Below are 19,378 nucleotides of genomic sequence, written 5' to 3'. Positions count from 1 at the left end.
AGGTAATTAAAAGCTGATTAAAAAAACGTTCAAAAAGACAAAGAACAGACCTGAAGAAATGAAGAATACCACAATAATAAGGCACCGAACAGAGGATGCAAACACACAAGACAAGGCAAGACACAGGCCTAAGCACACTGAGAACACAGAGGAGGGGAACAAGACACAGGTGCAACTAATGAGAGCAGAACAGAGGCGGGAGGAAAATATAGATAAGAAGTAAAACAGACCAAGGAAAGAGAGTTACCAAAATAAAACAGGAACTAAAAACCATGACACACAGGCCTCTAGAGTGCGACCAGTTTGGTCGCACATGCGACCTAATTTCTTAATGGTGCAACCAAAAAATATCAGAGGTCGCACCGGTATGACCAGCTATTAGAGACATTCTCCGTGACTCTTAAAAGTCTCCCTGTGGTCCAACAACAGACACACATCAGGCTCATATCGTGGTCTAAACCAATCAGAGACGGTGAAGGGCTGGACCCCATGTGTGTGTATCTTTGAAAACGTGTCTGCTGCGGTCAGCCCGAGACCGTCTGCCAAAAATCCAGAAGAATATGCTGTTCCATACTCCATGACAACAGAGAGATCTGTTACCCGAGGTGACGAGAACACGAACAAAGTTCGTTTCGGCCTGGACTTTTTATACGTTTTTAAACGTGTGTGTACAACTCCTTATATGGCCCTCTCACTGCAGCGCACACAGACACATATTTATTTTTATTTACTTTTTATTTAACTGTGTTCATTATACAAGGTCCAAATTCATTTTAGGATGATATGTGATTATTAAGCCTGTTCATATGTACAAAATGTACTAATGCGTACAAAAATATATGGATTAAATGTGATGCGGTGCACCTAAATTTTGTGCTGGTGCACCTAAGAAAAAAAGTTAGGCACACCAGTGCAACCAGTGCAAAAAGTTAGTCTAGAGCCCTGACACATAAGGACAATAACGACGTTACAAAATAAACCAAGAATCATGACAGACGAGGAGAAGGAACCAAACTAAAACAGGAAATACAACAAAAACGTGACACTGATATCCTGTCAACAGTATTTATATATGAGATATTGATCAGTCTTTGTTGAGTGTGTATTATTGATTGATTGACCAGCTTTTAGGGGATTTCTGTCAGCAGCTCCTTTGGAGACAGAACATTGGACACCACAGGGATGATGACAGTATCGACCTGGGATGTTAGTTTTACATATGATTGTTAATTGATTGTTAGCACCTAGAGACAATTGTGATTGTAGAGGGTGCAATATAAATAAAATTGAATTGAACTGAGAAAAAAAAATGAGCTAATGAATTGGAATATCAGACCCTTCCACACAATATCAAACGAGACTGATGTTTCATTGAAATGACATGCGTGCTTGTCACAGTCAGACATTCTGTTAAATGTCATTAGTAATTTGGGTGGCTGACCGTTTAAGTTTCCTGGCACTCACACTGCAGCGCAACTCAGCCATCTAACTTTTTGGACACAGAAAGAGCAAAAAAAACAGTCCGGAAGTGAGGTATTTGATCACAGCTAAGGCACACTCTCTTTATCTACTCACTGTATAAGATCCAAATCACCAGGGCATCATTCCATCTTTGCACAGTCTAACCATTGAAGCTGGATCAGACAGTACAGCTGAAGTTAATGGTGACTGAACTGCAGCAGCAGCAGCAGCAGCACAGACAAACAGATGGAAGGAAGCCAAATTCATGTGAACACTGAGCTGCTGCTTTACCGAGACAGTGGAGTAGGCTTGGAGACGGCATGGTGTGCCACGACTGGACTTACCAAAATAAACACAAGAACTGCTGGAAGATGTGATCACAAGAAATCCGCTCAATCCTCCTCTGAGGAACTGGACTTTCTGGAAGATTAAAGTACCAAACAGGGAAGTTTGGACGACTGTTTGGACAGTTCTGGTCGTTATTATGTGTGTATGTACAAACAAGTTGGTGTGGTGTGTGTGTCCACACTGACTGTCAGGCCTATTTACACACACTTATTTCACTGTAAGTGTAAAACTAACTTTTTGCAGCATGTTGATTTTTGAATTCCTGAGTCATTGTCCAAATATGTGTCCATATGGACCGATTATTATTCCCATGCAGTCTCACTGTGCACGTATTAATCTAGTAATAAAAACATCTTTGTACCAGAGCTCAGATGTCCCACCAACACCTGAATGCACCAGGCACTTGCTGAAATTGCCGTCTACATAAATAAAGTTAAGTTTTTAAAGCAACACTTTGGAGGATTTGGAGGAATTGCTCACGGGGTCCTTCTATAGCATTGTAAAATGTTTCTTCACACACATTTGTTGAGTAGTAGTAGCAAAGGACACCGGAAGATGGAGCTGTCATCATCAGAACTATCGTCAATTAGCTAGCATGTTAGCTCCCAGCTAGCAAACAACTCTCCTTACTGAGCAGCAGCAGTACCAGCGCCAGGGTCTCCGTCAGTCGGTGTCCCTCCCCGTCTTAAAGCTCTGCCCGGGCCGATATTGATCCTTGTTCGAGCTCTTGCCTCAGCGCTTCTGTTCTTCCGTCTCCTCAGACATTATCTTTAGTTTCTGTAAATCACTTCAGCGAATGTTTGTGTTCGCGCTCTGGACTCAAACAGACACCGTACCTGTGTAGGATGTGCGCATGCGCAGTAGCATGTCGTTTTGTAGTGAACCCCAGTGTCGTGCAATCAGAGGGGTACCATCACCGTTTGGAGGCTGCTGCTTTATAAAGTTAAAGTGGATAAAAAAAAAATATTAAAAACATTACTCAACTTTATTTGAGAGAACAAAAAGCCAAAGACACATAAAAATTCTATAGAGATTGTATTATATTTCCAAAAATATATGTACAGTCTATTACAAAGGTTACAAAGCAAAAAGAATTGTCTATGTAACAAGAAATTGTCTAATTAAATGATCTTACAGTTCTGCTGTTTGGGGAAAATACTTTTTGACCAGTGAATATTCTCAATACTTCTCATCACAGAAAAATAAATAATAAATCGACAATTTGTATTACTGTACAACAAACTAAAGTCAAAACAACAAAGTTAAAGTTAAAGATGGGAATCCTATCAGCCGTCTTTGGTCCTAAATGAAAAAAAAAAAAAAAAAAATATGTACAACTGAAATCTTGTGGGTGACAATAATTCATCTGCGAGATAGAAAAATATAGTGCATTTTCAATGTATTCAGAGCTCTACTGAGTAATATGTGTAAAAAACAATATAAATAAAATGTACAAGTTTTACAATTAGAACATATACAAAGATCCCCTCAAATCTCAGCTCTTTCGGACACAATCAACAGTGCTGCACTCTTTGGAATTATCCACCACTTCGCCAAAGTGGTGAAGCTAATTTCCAACAGCTGAACCACAAGATTTGAAAAATAACTTCATACTCTGTCTGCCATTCCTGATTCCAACCGTCTCACTTTTTTTTTTTGTTCTTTTTTGTTGTTGTTGCTATAACGGAGCCGCAACAAAGCCTTTTATTTTTCTGTGTGTGAAATGTGGACGTGTGGGTGAAGGTTGCAGGTGATCTGGACGTTGAATCGATTGTATCCTGGCCTTAATCTCAATTTGGCTCAAGCTGCTTTCTCCCCAGTACAGGGGAGGGGGGAAAAAAGGGCAGAAGCAATAAACCCACAGGTTGAGGGTGTGTGGGGGAGTGAGGAGCCTCCTCCACAGGCGCCCCCCCGAGTGTGGGTGGTGTGTGTATGTTTGGGGTGTGCAGTGAGAGATGGAGTGCTGCCTGTGAACTGGGGAGTTTTGTGCTGACTGAATGACTTTATGCCGGTGTTCAATTCAAAGGTTTGGCCCAGGCCCAGCTGCTGAGCTGTGCTGTATGGATGAAGGGTTAGGGTGTGTGTGTGTTTGTGTGACAAAGAGGTCTGCTCAGGGCTAATTTCTGGTGTCTCTTCAGGATGGTGAAAATAGATCCAAGCGTGCGTCCACACTAAGCCAGCTAACGTTGTTCATCTGATGTCATTTTATGTTCAGGTTGTGTGATAACGATCTCTGTCCACACTAAGGCTCTGTCCTCCTCTGCTTATAGTCCTCCTAAACTCACACTTTATGAATTAGATAGTTTTATATGAAGTGCTTTGAAATCTTGAAGTGAAAAACAGAATTTTTTTTTTTTATATAAAGTCATAGACATCCACACAAAAAACAAAAAAAAATCCCTGCTTGGGATAAATAAGGTATTTCTATTCTACTCAATTTAATTAAAATTAAAAAAAATAAAAAATATTTTTTGCCTGGTTAAAAAAAAAAGTCAGGTATACTGTCATAAGACTTAAAAAAATTTTAAGTAAACCTTTGACAGGTATGCACCATTGTACATAGCAAAGTAAAAAAATATGTTTTTCGTGTGTTTTTTCAAATTTAAAATATGTGGCATGGATGTAAAAAAAGAAGAAGAAAAGGATGGAATTTCAGTGTGACATCACTCCACAGTGTCTGGGCATGCAGCGGCCTTCTTTGTTTCCTTTGCTATTTGCATGCATATCTTTTATTCAGCAGCTCAGTGAGGACAGAGATCGAAAATGTATGTTTCAAGTGTGTCTGGCTCAGGATGGACACAGTTTAAAGAAAGCTTTAAATGCCTGTTGGTGAAGCTCAAGGTTGATTCCTGATGTAGTGGAGGAAGAAAACGACTGCAGCTTTGAAAATATGAAAGACGTTCTAATGGTTTTCTCCTGTGAACGACTGAGTCTGTATGAGACAGCTGAATCACTGTATTTCAAAAGAATACGATGCTAAAACATACTTAACACAGTAATGTTTTGAAGTGGAGACAGGTGGCACCAAATAGGTTGATTGGCTTTTAGCACATCTCTCGTCTTCTCTCCATACAAAGCTGTTATGGAAGAGACGAGGAGCGATCTTAAGAAACACTTTAATGCATGTTCCGTTACATCTTTGCCTGTGAGGGGGATGAGACGCATGAATAAACAGAGCCGGGACGGAGGGGATTTTTTTTTTTAGCAGGCATGCACGGTCTACTTTTGACTCTGGGCTTCCGTCGTTTGGTCCTGAATTTTCATACCCGAAACCCTGAAGGAGCTCTTTTGATTTCTGGGCCGCGCAGGATGATAGCATGGCTAATTGGCACCTTTCTAGTGTTTCACATGGTGCCTTTTGCATTCCTGCAGCCACTCAATCCCAAAAGTTTCCATGCCGTGTAAGGATTTTCATCAAACGCTCAGCATATCACGGTGGCAAAAGAGACAGCATGATTATTTCATTTGATGACTTGGCACAGTCCTCTCTGGCGAATCTTTCCAAAAGGGTTTGTGTCAGGACAGCACGCACATGTGATTCTACCTAGCACCTTAAACAAAAAAAAACGAAATCAAATCTCAGGCGAGGACCGTTTCTACCCGGTAATTATTGCTTTTTTTAGTCTTTCTCGCTGACTCGTGGCCATCTCGCTCCAGGTAAAAAGACATCACACTAAAAAAAATAAAAAGACAAAAAAGGGGAGCTTCACCCTTGAAATGAGCCGCAGAGAGAATTGCCATTAAGTGCCTAAAATAGCGGCAACACATTTTAAGGCAGTATTACTCTTCTTGGATCCATTCTTAAAAATCAGGTTTGCAGCTGAACAATGCACCTAAACAACACTATGTGCAACATTTTAGGCAAAATTATGGCAAAACAATATGCGGTGCAATTTCAATACAATCCGTTTTGAAACATTCTGCTCAATAACTCGTTCCGAAACTCCCGCTGTGAACACTAAGACGAAGGATATTGCTACTCTGATATAAAAGTCTGGTGATTCATCTCCTTTTGTGTTCCTTAAACAACAAAAAAAAAAACCCCAGTCCTGCAGGTTAGGCTGAAAAACAAGCACGTGAGGATGCCATTTTTCACTTCAACAGCACATGAAGGAAAACACAAGTCACTGCAAACAGTCCAGCATCATCTAAAAAAAAAAAAAAAAGTACCGTTTGAAAATCTGCACCGAAAAACTTCTTCCCTCTGCGTTTGGATAAGAGTTACCCTGTTGTCAAGTCCAAAGACGAGAGAAAAATAAACGAACAAAAACAACCTCCGTGTGTGTGTGTGTCACTTAAAGAAAATGAGCACATTAGAAAAAGAAACAAGTGAAAACCACCGCAAGTAGACACGTTGTTTTGTTCTTGGTAAAGGAAATCCATAGTCATGGTGTGCACTTAAATCATTAAGTTAAAGAAACATAAACTCTTGTCCAAAGCGCCATTGATATGTGGTTGAGTTCGTAAGCGCTTCTACAAAAGTCATCTCGTCCAGGTAGCTTTTTTTTGTCACTGTTTTTTTTTGTTTTATTGTTGTTTTTGTTTTTTTGCCCTTTTCCCCTCTTTAGTGGTCTTTGAAGAGGCAGACCACAATCCTTCACTGAGGAACAAAGGAATGATTTCACTCCAGACGCAGCCGGAAGATCCAGACACAACAGATGTCCGTTTACTTTGACCATCATCCCGGTCACGTCCCAGGCGCTCGCTCCAGATAACTTCTTGTTTCTCGCCGCCCCCTCCCCCACCCCTCTCTGTTCGAGGCGGCCCGTCGCATCTCATCACACCTGGACGCCGGTGCCGTGCAGATGCAGCATCTGTGCTCTCATAGTCTGTATGCTGCTCATGATTTTCTTCTGATGGCCCACCAGCGTGATCCCCAAGCTCATCACGTCCCTGAAAGACAGGACATCACTTCAGTCAGAGCGACGCAGGGGCCGCAACAAGAGCAAGCAAGATTTACAGCCTGAGGTTTTTCATTATTGTGAGCAGGGCAGCTGAAGGTAGCAGTCCTGTTTATGAAATTCAGCAATACATTCTACCATCAACATCAAGGATGCACTTTTCTTTTTTCTTTACTTCTGCAAGTGTGGAAGGTTTATTTGAACATTTTGTGGAGATGTGGAGACAGATGTTAACAACGGATGCAAGTATAAGCTAAGAACTCAAGGGCAAGCCACAGTCTCAGTCTTTCAGCTGGTAAGAAGGTAATAGAAAAGAGTTCAGACTAGTTCATGAAGCTTATATATACTGTATGAAACCACACATCACATGGAAATGAGCGAGGCTGTCCTGTCAGATCAGGACTCGGGGATATAAAGAGCTTGTGGATGCTGATAAAAGACAGAGTGTCTTTGATTGGTCTGTTTTTTTAGTATAAACAAACCAACAACAACACATAACCCCGAGACATTTAAGTACGGCAACATTGTCTTTCCACAATTATATCACTTGCATATATGTAAGGCAATATACCATATTTTTTCGGACTATAGGTCGCACTAGCCAAAAAATTCGTAATGCAGAAGAAAAAAAAACATAGATAAGTCGCACCAGCGGGCCAGCGTAAATCACTACGTTTTTAGCGTTGCCTCTTGAATTCCTCTTAACTTAAGTGGTGCGGCTGCAGGACATTGAGAGACAGACACACGCATTTCAACAAGTCCTCATGTGGAGAAATGATTAGCTTCACTGCACAGAAATATCTATAAACATCCTGTAAATGAGTAAAAGGCGACTACTGTGCGCTCATATAGCTGTCTGGAATTAGCGACCTGTCGGCCTGTCGGCTCAGCTGCAAGCACACGTTCCATGAACGTACGCATCACCTATGCTCGGAATGCAAAGTGGACAAGTGGAGGTGGAAGAAAACCGTCAGGAGAGGGACAGAACAGCTACCATTATATTTGTAATGGGACATCAGGACACAAGGCTAACTAATTGTATATTTTTTCATATATAAGTCGCACCTGAGTATAAGTCGCATACCCAGCCAAAGGATGAAAAACAGTGTGACTTATAGTCCGGAACATACGGTAAGATATGTGGTATGACTATGTACCAAAAATACCAAAAAAAGTAAATGAGTTGCTGATATGGCTTTCCATGCACTTACTCGATTGACATCCTGGCCACAGATTCCAGGGAACTGTAGCCAGCTGCTGTGAAGTTGTCTCTGTAGCGCTCCATCTTGATGGCTTCCAACCACTCTCCCACTGAGCGGAAAGCAGTGAAGTCTGGTGTGCTCTGATCTAACAGCGGGCTAATTGGTCTGCGGGATGAGCACAGAAAGACATTTATGTTTCATGTGAAAGGGAAACGTTCAGCTGAAAACACAATCAAGCGTCAGACGAGACAAAAGCGGCGACCAAAGGCGTCCAGCAGTGCGGCAAATTGGGAGTAGGAGGGGGGGAGGTAAAACTTCCTGATTGGGGGGTTCAATCAATAAGAAAATCACAAGGAGATGTGTCTTCTTCTGAAAATTATTTTTGTCTGAATAAACACATACAGAGGGAGGCGGCGACCTCTCTGTCTCATCTGACCTTGGGAAAGTATGTTCTGACTGCAAACAGAATTCATCTGACAGACGTCAGAGTGAGGTCTGGAGTTCCCACTGCACTCTGAAGTACCAGGAACTCATTACAGAGATTGATTTAAAAGCTCTGCTATTGACCATAAAGCCATGGAAGCTGCTTTGGGGTATCGATCCTCTGGGATTTATCGTTCATCTTTGAACAACAGAGGCTAAATCATCCACTGGACTTTGGATCATCCAATAATGCGCTAAAATAAAAGTTAGAATTCTTTATTGTACAGAGCCACATTATAAAGGGGATTCATTTTCTTACCTTGTACATGTTCCCACCGGGGTTTTCAAGGTGTTAGGGTTGCGGATCATCTTGTCGAGGATGCCAACTATCTGATCGAATTTGGGGCGCTCAGCTCTGTCTTTCTGCCAGCAATCCAGCATAAGCTGATGCAAGCCCGGTGGACAGTCCATAGGGGCTGGAAGACGGTAACCCTCTTCTATCGCCTTTATGACCTAGAGGATGCAAAACAGATGGAGGCTTTAGGATCAGCATTTGGCATCATTTGGTATACCTTAACCCTAACTCACAGAGGTGGGTTCATTACAAGCGTACTGGCAGAAGTGTCACATGAATGGTGTTCTACATAGAGTGGAACTTCTTACCAGGGTAACAAAACCCCCAAACCATGATCAGTCTGTAAACATAGGTGATAGAAAACAGCGGTACAAAGTGAACAATGCGCAAAAACATCTCATGAGAATCGAACTTCATCCCCCAACCCTACCTCCAATCCTAAAACACACCTAAATAAGTCTTTCTGAGGACATCTTAATGGCAACATGCCATGCTCATACACAGAGTGTTTCTCAGGCTGCTAGGACCCTTCTTCTGTAGCTGGAATATTAATGATGTCCACTTCTGTCAGTGAAGCCTGTCTGCAAAACAGCAAGAACGGCCACTTCACAGCGTTTACAATTTATAGCCAAGTCAATTTACTTGTCGAGAGGGAGAGTTGAGCCTGGGAAAAAGCTTGTATAATGGCTTTTGTTGCACTAAAAGTAAATCAGTCAGCTTGTAGGTTGTGTTGCAGAGCAGGGGCAGAGATTTTGAAAGACGGACGGAACTCGAGATGCGGCTAAGTTAGTGTGAGTTTGACCACTCTGGAACCTAACCCTAGCTTTCCATCGTGTTTGCATGCAGCCACAGCTATGTTTACATGGTAACCTGTGATAGTCTTGTGTTCTTGTTGTATAGCACTGTATATTTGTTTGATTTTTTGACTTATTCACTTGCTCAAAAATGGCAGATAAGAATGTGAGGACACAGTTTCGGAGCGCTCTGTGCATGTAAACGTAGCGATTGATTTTGCCGGTTTGGATGTTTAAACATTTCTCAGTAAGACGTCCTGGGTTCAAACCCCAGGCGTTCCCAGCAAAGAAGAGGCAAACTAAAACACAAAGATCAATATAAAGAGCTAAATCCAAGGCAGGGGAAAAAAAGGGAGTTCAGATGGTTTAGCACACACGCTTCAACACCAACGTGCTTTTATTTTGTTAACGCTGCGGCTCTACGGGGAAGATGAGGTCATGTTACAGCTCTTCCTGAGTTTTGGAGATTCTCCTGACATCCTTTAAAGCTTTAAAAGGTTGCAGATATTTAACACACAGTTCATGCCACAATGCAGACAGAGTTGTTTCCCTCAGATTAATTTCCTACATCGTTCCTATGTCGAAACAAAAGGCTATATTTATACAGCTCCGATAAATAATAAAAAACGTCTTCCTGCAGAGCCTCTAATGCAGTGTCACTCTGCATCATGCATGCAGTTTAGCGTAGACTTCATTAAAAGTCAATGCCTTCTAGAAGACGTAGGTGCAGTGGGCACTTTAACTCGAGCCCCCAGCTCTCCGGTCCTTTATTGTGTGGATCAGTTTCTGCATATATTCATCAGGTATTCCTGTCACGACTGCTCAGACAAGAGTGAGTCATGGAGGAAAAAGGTGTCAAAACACTGAAACTGTTGGGAAAAATGCAAATAACGTTCTTCCTGTATCGCCGGAGGATGAGTGCTGACGTCTTGACAAAGAGCAAACATTTCTGACATTGATGTCTGTCAGGAAACGGAGCGTCGGAGCAGCACATATGCCATGTATTTATGTATATATATATGCTCGGCCTTATTGTTTAGCATTAGATTGTTCAATCAGCAGAACTCTTCTTCGGAGCGCCGGAGAATCTTAATCATGTTTAGCTTCCTATAGTGTGGGTGCTAAACAACGGAAGACATAAAGGCATCTTAACTCTCCTTTGTATCATCCATCAAAACTTGTCAAGTGTCCGTGAATGAGGAACAGCTTCGAGTGGTCTGGCGCAGTTGGACCCGCTCAGTGGGAGCTGGCAGGAAAGCAGGCAACAGCACTCAGAAAGCCGCGGGTGAGTCAATCATTATGGCAATTTAAGACATGTGGAAAAAAAAAAGGAAGTGTGGGGCTTAGAAAAGCTAATGCATTCTTTGAAGAAGTGTGGGCAATGACAGAAGTCAGATCTTATGATTTACAGCTAGGTACAGATGCAGCTTTGGCACCACGGCATCTTTGGAGCCACAAAATCACAGCATCGTCAGAAGTAGCCCTTTAAAGCAGAGCTGATCTATGTGATGAATTCTATGTCTATGTGAGAGCGACGCAAACTGCAAAATATGCAAAGTTGTTTTACAGTGTAATTGGTTCAACGCTGCTAGTCACACTGGTTCCTATTACCATAAGTCATTATAAACTTTTAAAGACATTTGAATCAAAAGCATTCTGCATGACAAGTGTTTTCCACTCCTGTTATTTGTATTAATAGCACCACTAAATCCATGTTCTCAGGACTTCATTTTAATGCATGTCCCACTTCAGGCTCCTTCAAATGGATTCAAACGCCGTGATTAGAGCGAGACTTCTTGAACTAATTAAGCCCAAGGTTACCGTCGTCCTCGCCAGGCTGCTCTCACGAGGGGCTCGTAAGGAAGCCTCAAAAAGGAACTGGTCTGTGATTTTCTGTGTTGTAGTGGGAGGACTTCATTAGGCGTAATCAGGGAGGAATCTGGGGAAAATCTTATGTTGTTACAATTCATGCCCCACTTCAGATTACAGTTACTTCTCATTTGAGACGCTGATTGGGGGAAATGCACGGCCTCGACTTGTGAGAGAGCTGCAACTCTACGCTGCAAATTAAAAGGCCCAAATGTCCAATTTGTGAAACCAAAGCTTAAAAACTCATATATTTTTTTATAATACATCTATGAAATGTCATATTTGACGAGTGTAGCGGTGGGTTTATTTTATATTCCTAAACTAGATTTTGCTTTAAAAAAAGAGATACAATAGGTGAAAATATGTCAAATAAAGAGTCAAGATGACTCTGGTATGGTCCCAAATTACTGTTTAGGACTCGGCCTAGAACAGTGTCTATCAATAAAGATGCTCTTTAACTGTGGAAATATATAACATCCTGCACAGTTACAGTAGGGCAGTGAATGCCACAGAAGAGAAGAAGAAGAAAACTCTAGCTGAGTGTGTTAAAGGTAGGGTAGGAGATTTTATTCTGATGCACTTTTTGTTAAATTAGTGTAACTTCTCTTTACAATCTGATAGCAACCGCTTAGTTCGGCAGTTTCGCTTTAAAACGAAGAATATGAATCATCTGTGGAAGCTATAAAACACTAAAAACATCAGCCAATCCTCCGGGTGGACCCTGCGCGGAGGATTGGCTGGTTGTCACTCTCTTCCTGCTCTGTGCGCACCAGAGAGGTACGTGCATGATGGCCGAAGTCGCAGACCGCAGCTCGTCTTCAGGTAATGCACGTCCATGTGATTGGGAGGCGTGGCTTCGGGGTGAGCTCTGAGAGAAAGGGGCGTGTGTTTACTTTTAAAATCTGGCTGACTCTCACTGAGTTTTCAAAATCTCCTACCCTACCTTTAAGACTAAACTGAGGTGGAAAAAGTCACCTAAACTCCGTGGAGCTTGGAATATGTTCGTGTTCCCGAGGTGGTAAGAACAATGGCAAAGTTCAGTCCGGACATTTCATACTTCACGAGAAATGTGTGTGCAGAGCTCCTCACACACACAGGTTTGGAAGATGTTTTGCTGCTGAACAACGGGAGGAAGAGTAAATTTAAGGTGTTAGGGACTTTATGTAATAACTCACATCTTGATTGGACATGTCCCAGTATGGCCGCTCCCCGTAGGACATCACCTCCCACATGACGATGCCGTAACTCCACACGTCACTGGCAGAGGTGAATTTACGGTACTGGATGGCCTCTGGTGCGGTCCACCGGACGGGTATTTTTCCTCCCTGTTCAGTGAAAAAAGGTCAGTGTCTGGAGTCAAAATTACATCCTGCATCCTTCACTAAAACATGAGTTAAAACGAATTTAAATTACACACGGGGCTACAACACAAACACAGCATTTGTCCTTCAAATATATGCCAAGTCCCAGTAAGCCTTTAACTGCAATAGTTAATCATTAATCAATACTGTGTAACTTTAAAGCTCCCACTGGCTGGTGAGGCAACAAAGTCACTTCTATTAACAGCTTATCTCCTTTTACAACTGCAGATGGGCTTTTTTAATGCCTTATTAAAATGCAACTTTGAAACAAGTGCTGTCATTATTCTTGCACAGAAAATGCACTGACAACCTCCAACGAAGAAAAATAATCATGATTTGCTGGAAAACGCCCCACCATCACACAAGAGTTTCAGTCAAGTACGAGCGCGAAGAATTACATTCAGTTCATTTCACGACTGCTGATGTAGTAATTGATTCATAACGTCCTTGTCGTCATTAACCCTCACAACCTCCAATGTTTTTCACATGTCTCACATTTTTACACGACAATATGAAGTTCTACACTTCTATTTATACCATTATGACTCGAAGGAGAAATAAGTGGCTATTCACAAAACTTAAGTGCCAACATATGTGATGTGATGGACAAACACATAAAAGTTATGAGCTGCTATGAACCTTTTTACCACCTATTTAATTTATTTATTTTTGTTTAGATACTTTAGTAATCCCAAAGGGAAATTGTCTAAGTGTCTTGCCCAAGGACACACAACAACGACTTAGGGAGGAGTTGGGATTGAACCACCAACCTTCTGGTTATTGGACAACCCTGCTATTCCTCTGAGCCACTGCTGCCCATATATATATATATATATATAAATAATCGAGGCTAGTTGTCTGCGAGCGGCTTCCCAGTGACAGCGAGTTTACAGCAGATTTTTATATTTACTGATTTATTTTTGTTTTATATTTAGTTTTGGTGGTTTTGGTGGTGTTTTAGTACTGTCCACATGGTTTATTATGGGGTACTGAAGCTTCTATTTCCACTATTTTCATTTTCATTTTTTTCATTTTCTTCAATATGTCTTTAAAATGAAGTTTTGAACTGATATTTCAATAGTGAATTGATCCGATTTGTCAAAAGTTGGACATTTGTAACCATGCAAAATAACGGAGGGGACTGATTTTAAAACCTATTTTTTTAATGTTTTACAAGTGAGATCACTCATAAACCATAATCACTATAATTATGCCTCATTAAATGATTGATTACCATGAATAAATGCTTACCTAAAGCTCATACACAGCTGGTTTTCCACATTAAAAAAAGGTCAGGCAGACTCAGGCTCTGTTTTCATGCACCAGCAGTAACTTATTTGATTAGAGAATTCTAGACATGGCTCTTGGTAGGGGGGGAGGAGCGAGCGCTTTAATTGACTCACCGTTGTTGTGTAGACAGCCTCCGGATCGTCTTCTATCACCCTTGACAGGCCGAAGTCAGACACTTTACATACAAGATTGCTGTTGACGAGGATGTTTCGTGCGGCCAGATCTCGATGGACGTATCCCATATCGGAGAGGTATCTCATCCCCGCCGCGATGCCCCGCAGCATCCCGACCAACTGGATGACTGTGAACTGACCGTCGTGTTTCTGTGCAGCAGAGAGACAGAGACAGAGACAGAGAGAGGGGGGTCAGCCATCTTCACTGACCATAAGGGAAATGTAGGTCGCAGCACTAGGAGCAGCTCAAGATTTATGATATTTATGTGCTTCTGCGGACTCTCTGCTCTCTGGGACACTTTGTAGCAAGATGCAAAGAAAAGTTAGAGAAGATGCTGCTTTTTGTTGAGCCTCCTGTGAAGGTGATACTCACCCTGAGGAAAGCATCTAATGAGCCGTTCTCCATGTACTCGATGACAATCATGACCGGCTTTCCTGAAGAAAAAAACACAAAACAAAAAAAAAGGACGGACAAAAGAAGAAGAAGATTAATTAATACCTAAATTTTATTCGCTTGCAAAATGTCTCACAATAAAAAAGTTATTTTTAACTCCCTTTCATTGGCTTTTAATTAAAAGTTACCATCTGCTGCTTTTATTACAGTGTCTAAATGAGAAACTGTTAAACAGCGAGAGTGGCTAATTCAATCAGATATAATGTCACTCTAACCGCACGCGCCGTGCTTAGACATTCCTCTGATGATGATGATGCTGCTGCGTCACGTGTTTACCTCTGGTCACGACTCCCTCCAGGTGAACCACGTTGGGGTGGTCGAACTGCCCCATAATGCTGGCCTCGCACAGGAAGTCCCGCCTCTGCTTCTCCGTGTAGCCCACTTTGAGGGTCTTGATGGCGACGGACGCGTCTCGCTTTCCAGGTAGCTTCAGCCGGCCGCTGCACACCTCCCCGAACTCTCCTGTGAGGAGGGATCATGGAGTGAGGAGGTGGTGGTGGAGGGGAAGGGGGGTGAAAAATAAAAAATAAAAAAATCAAGCACTTTATTAGTGTATTTTGAGACAAAGCAGCTGTGCAGTGCTGGAATACAAATTGGAGTGCGACATCTTGTTATACTCAGGGGACTGTAAGCGAGACCTATAATAAGACATGCTAGAGATGCATAGATACTGTCATTGACCGCCTCTGTAAAACCCATGTGGCAGCAATTTTTCAGCGCCGAGTATCCTTGCTGCTACCAGACACAGCCCACACATTAATTGCAATGAACTTTTTCCCCTCTTTGCAATTGCTCTATCAATACACGATGCATAAAGCTGTGTCCCTATATTCAAGGTGTAAATATTTGGCTGTCAGCATGATATATGAGCGTGATATATAACAGAAGATGGGATGGGCTCACCTGCTCCAATAACTCGCTCGATTTTAATGCAGGAGGCATCCAGCTCCTTGGCGAACTGATGGACAGCTCTGTTTGGGTCCTCGTAGGTTTCGGGGTCAATGTAGGTTTTGGTGCCTGGAAATTTAACTGTAGAAAGGTAAGAGGATTACTGTGACGATTAAGCATGCACACTGCGCAGCAGCCAGCGCTCGACAGTCAAAAAAAAAACGATTACTAAGACCGGCCGTTCACAGGGGAATTGCTGAACAGTCAGGCAGGCCGGTGTCAAAGAAAGGTTTTCACACGAGAAAAAAATCAGCACTTAAAAAAAAAAAAAAGAAAAGAAAAGGGAAGCAGAGATTTGAGTAAGCCATCTTTTTTATGAGGTCACCTTTAACCTCCCTGCAGCTGAGACTACCACACTGAAAAATAATCTGTCTGTCCAGCTTTATATCAATGATATCATCCAGAGATATGGTGCGAGGAAGAGGAGGAGGAGGTGGTGGTGGTGGTGGGAATCCCCTAAATTTTCACTGCATGACTTTCTCTTTTAAATATTTCTGTGTGCTCACAGCGTGCAAGCTAAGACTTCTACTGAGCTCTTACTGATCAAATCTGTTTGAATGAATGTGGCCGAGAGGTAGGGGATGCATGCCGACACTGTCCAAAAAAAAAAAAAACCTCTGGCCAACTGCAGATAACAACAGCTACACCGGATGTTTTTGAGTGGAATTACCATGTTCAGGGGGTTAATTTATTTTTTTTAATTTTTAGTGTTAGCTTTAATATTGTTAGAAAAGCGTACTGGTAAGCAAACACAGAATGTTCAAATCTGCTGTGTCGCCTTTTGTTTGCAGCCCGGTCAAAGACACGTTCACTGTCCTAATGTCAGCGTTTGAGTTTGGCTTTTGGACAACCAGATTTATTTGGAACTTTGGTTTTATTATTATGCAGATGAGTCAGTATGTCAGCAGCGTGGAGGTTTTTCAGGTGTCGGAAACTGCCCATGATGGCTTCAAAAGTTTAATTACCCATCGAAATATGTTCATTTCAACACAGGGAAAGGCTTGATGTCCTCTCTGCAGGTGGCCACAAAGGTGTTGGAAAATAAAGTGCAGTTTTTCAGTTTTTTTTTTTTTTTTTTTTGGGGGGGGGGGCGTTTCTGGTAATGAGAAAGTTTCATTGCTGAACGCTATGGATCAAAGTCTAACAGCTGCTCTGCTTTTTCACCCTGGGTTTTGTCTCTCAGGTCATTTCATCACTCAAATCAAAAACACATATATCACAATTTGCAGTTCATTTAAAATAGAAGATTAGATTAGATTAGATCATATCACTTTTTTCTTTGTCCTCGGTCGATTTGATGATTTACAGTAAAACTGATTATCAGGGAAAGATGTGACAATAACGCACAGATGCAAATCATACAGAGGTCTCTGTGAACGGAGCTTAATGACTCTTTGTTTAGACAAATGCTTCAGGCGAGAGATTTAGGAATAAAATTCAGTCAGTTCCAAAACATGTATGAACATCCATGAGGTGAGAAAGAAACCGGATTTGTAGAAAATAAAGGAAGATGATACTGCTTTGCACAGTGCTCCAAATTAACAGCAAATTACAGTATTATGCACTATTAAGTTAAAAGACCATTTTAAATTCCACTGATAACAACATAACCTGTCAGCTTTATAATTTTAATGAGACGGTCCAGCCGTAGATTAACGGCAGACCCACACAGCGAGCACATTGTCTGCATGCTGACCCATCCACTCAGTGTAAATACAACAAATGCATTGTGCTCCGCCTGCTGAGATTCTCCTCCACTTGCCTCCACCATAATTGCTCCATCCATCTAAGATGTCAGCGGATCTGATAGGAGATGTCTTATCAGGACTTCCTCGCCTCTACATGGCAGACAAATTTGGTGTACATGTTGGATTATCTAGCCTCGTGTCGCCCCGGCAGTCTCTCCTCATTTGATGTTGTGCTGCTGATCCCCCCCATTAAGCCCGACGACACTCGCCTTGTTTGTATTTTTTTTTCAGCAGGTGGGACTTGTGAGCTGCTGAGGTGGATCTGTCAGACACTTAGCAGCAGGAGCCAACCTGGGCTCACCGGCTCTGCCTGTGCTCCAGCCGTGCGCTTTGTGACACTCGGTGACCCTTTGTTTCCAAATCAGCAGTTTGCCTACAGCGCGGATCATTACGGCTCCACTTGGGGAAGCTGTCTGCTGCTGTATCTCCAGGGGCATCATTAGGAGTGGTGTATCAGTTTAAAAAAAAAAAACTCTTACTGATACAAGAGGCAAACTGTGTGTGTGTGTGTGTGTGTGCACCAGAAACTCACCCTCTGACTGGTTCCATTTTTAAAGAAGACACCTTTACACACAGGTCAAGCCTTTACTCTCTCCCTGGCAGCTGTCACATTCAGACGATTGTACTTTACTGACTTCTTCATCTACACAGACTAGCCAATCAGCAGCAGATATTGGCCTGAAAGACTCAACTCAAATAAGGTGGGATAAAACAGTGACGCCTGCGGGTGCTGATGGGCTTTAAGGCAGACTTACAGACGTCTCCATCTATCTATGTATATACTGTACAACGTGTGTGTGTGTGTGTGTGTGTGTGAGCTGATGAATGCAGGCACTCACATTGGAAGTAGAGCTCCTCATCTCCCTCCTGATCGGCTTTGCTGTACCCACAGTGCCTGCAAAGGGAGGAAGGAGGGAGAGAGAGAGAGAGAGAGAGAGAAAGGAAGAGAGGGAGAGAGCAGCAGAATCAACTTGATTGTGTGGAGGAAATAAACGTCCTAAATTACAAGAATTTCTTATGCGACATCTAAAGCTGTGCATGACAAATCTCTTAAGCAACCCAGCTGAGCAGCGAGCTATGAGCCCACAGACCTGGGAAAATTAGCTGAAACATCTCATCACATTAACATATCCAGTAACACATGCACTGCAAAGGACTGTTCAACATGTCTTGTAATATTATTCGGTAATATTAACGTGTTGAAGGTTCCTTCCAGCAGCTGATCGGCTGCACAAAGTTGCTCTTTGAGTGCAAACGGAGAAAAAAAAAAAACAAAGCGATGATATGGGAGGGTGAAATATGCACATACAACATCTGATGCAACATGCAGTGACTGGTGATGGAAATGTGGAGTGAGTGTCTCCAGTGTTTTCTACTGTACTTTAATATTTTGTACTTCTAAGTGTCACTATACATTTATTAAGCTACAGAAGACGTAAAGAAACAGACTGTGAGTAAATCCACCAGGATGCCACCAGCTGATGTGATTTTGGGGTCACTTAAAATTGACTTGACGAAGATACCATTAAAGTTACATTGTTCATGTGGTAAATGACTGTTCTAGTTATTAAAGGCTGATTTTAATGGAATATATACAAAGGTATACAGAGGCCCTTTCCAGCAGCCATCACTCCTGTGTTCTAATGCTACATTGTGTTAGCTTATCATGTTAAAAAGGCTAATTGATGATTAGAAAACTCCTGTGAAACTATGTTAGCGCAGCTGAAGTGTTATGCTGATCAGAGTAGCTGTAGAACCGGCCTCATGACCCCAAACCTTTGAATGGTAGTGTATATTTTCCATCAAAAAATGCCTCAAAAATCTTTAAAAAACAAACATTTCACTTCAACAGGATTCTGTACAAAACAAAAAATTCGGTAAATCTCAGCACAACTAGGAAGCCATGATTGACTTCTTTGTGATGAGTAGTCATGTGACAAAAAATGAAAAACTATTGTGATTACATTACAAATTTGTAAAAATGGATCACTTTAAGATGTATGTCTTTCCAGCAGTGTTACATCGCACACAAACTTGACAAACTGCTATGT

At 41.9% G+C, this 19,378-nt stretch overlaps 1 protein-coding gene across 1 annotated transcript in view; it reads right to left on the bottom strand.

Annotated features, from left to right (window-relative positions):
• Positions 1-4,017: 4,017 nt before the first annotated feature.
• epha7 (eph receptor A7) overlaps positions 4,018-19,378 on the bottom strand; it is a 77,367-nt gene continuing 62,006 nt past the window's right edge. The window contains exons 9-17 of the mRNA XM_028397638.1: positions 18,167-18,222; positions 15,535-15,660; positions 14,908-15,093; positions 14,551-14,612; positions 14,118-14,327; positions 12,529-12,678; positions 8,655-8,848; positions 7,922-8,077; positions 4,018-6,702 (exon numbers count right to left, since the gene is read on the bottom strand). Coding sequence (XP_028253439.1) covers positions 6,588-6,702; positions 7,922-8,077; positions 8,655-8,848; positions 12,529-12,678; positions 14,118-14,327; positions 14,551-14,612; positions 14,908-15,093; positions 15,535-15,660; positions 18,167-18,222 — 1,255 coding nt within the window. The 3' untranslated portion in view covers positions 4,018-6,587. The remainder of the gene's footprint in view (positions 6,703-7,921; positions 8,078-8,654; positions 8,849-12,528; positions 12,679-14,117; positions 14,328-14,550; positions 14,613-14,907; positions 15,094-15,534; positions 15,661-18,166; positions 18,223-19,378) is intronic.

This window comes from Parambassis ranga, chromosome 24 (genome assembly GCF_900634625.1).
Source record: "Parambassis ranga chromosome 24, fParRan2.1, whole genome shotgun sequence".
Classification (NCBI taxonomy): Eukaryota; Metazoa; Chordata; class Actinopteri; family Ambassidae; genus Parambassis; species Parambassis ranga.
This window is presented reverse-complemented; position numbering and strand designations above follow the sequence as displayed.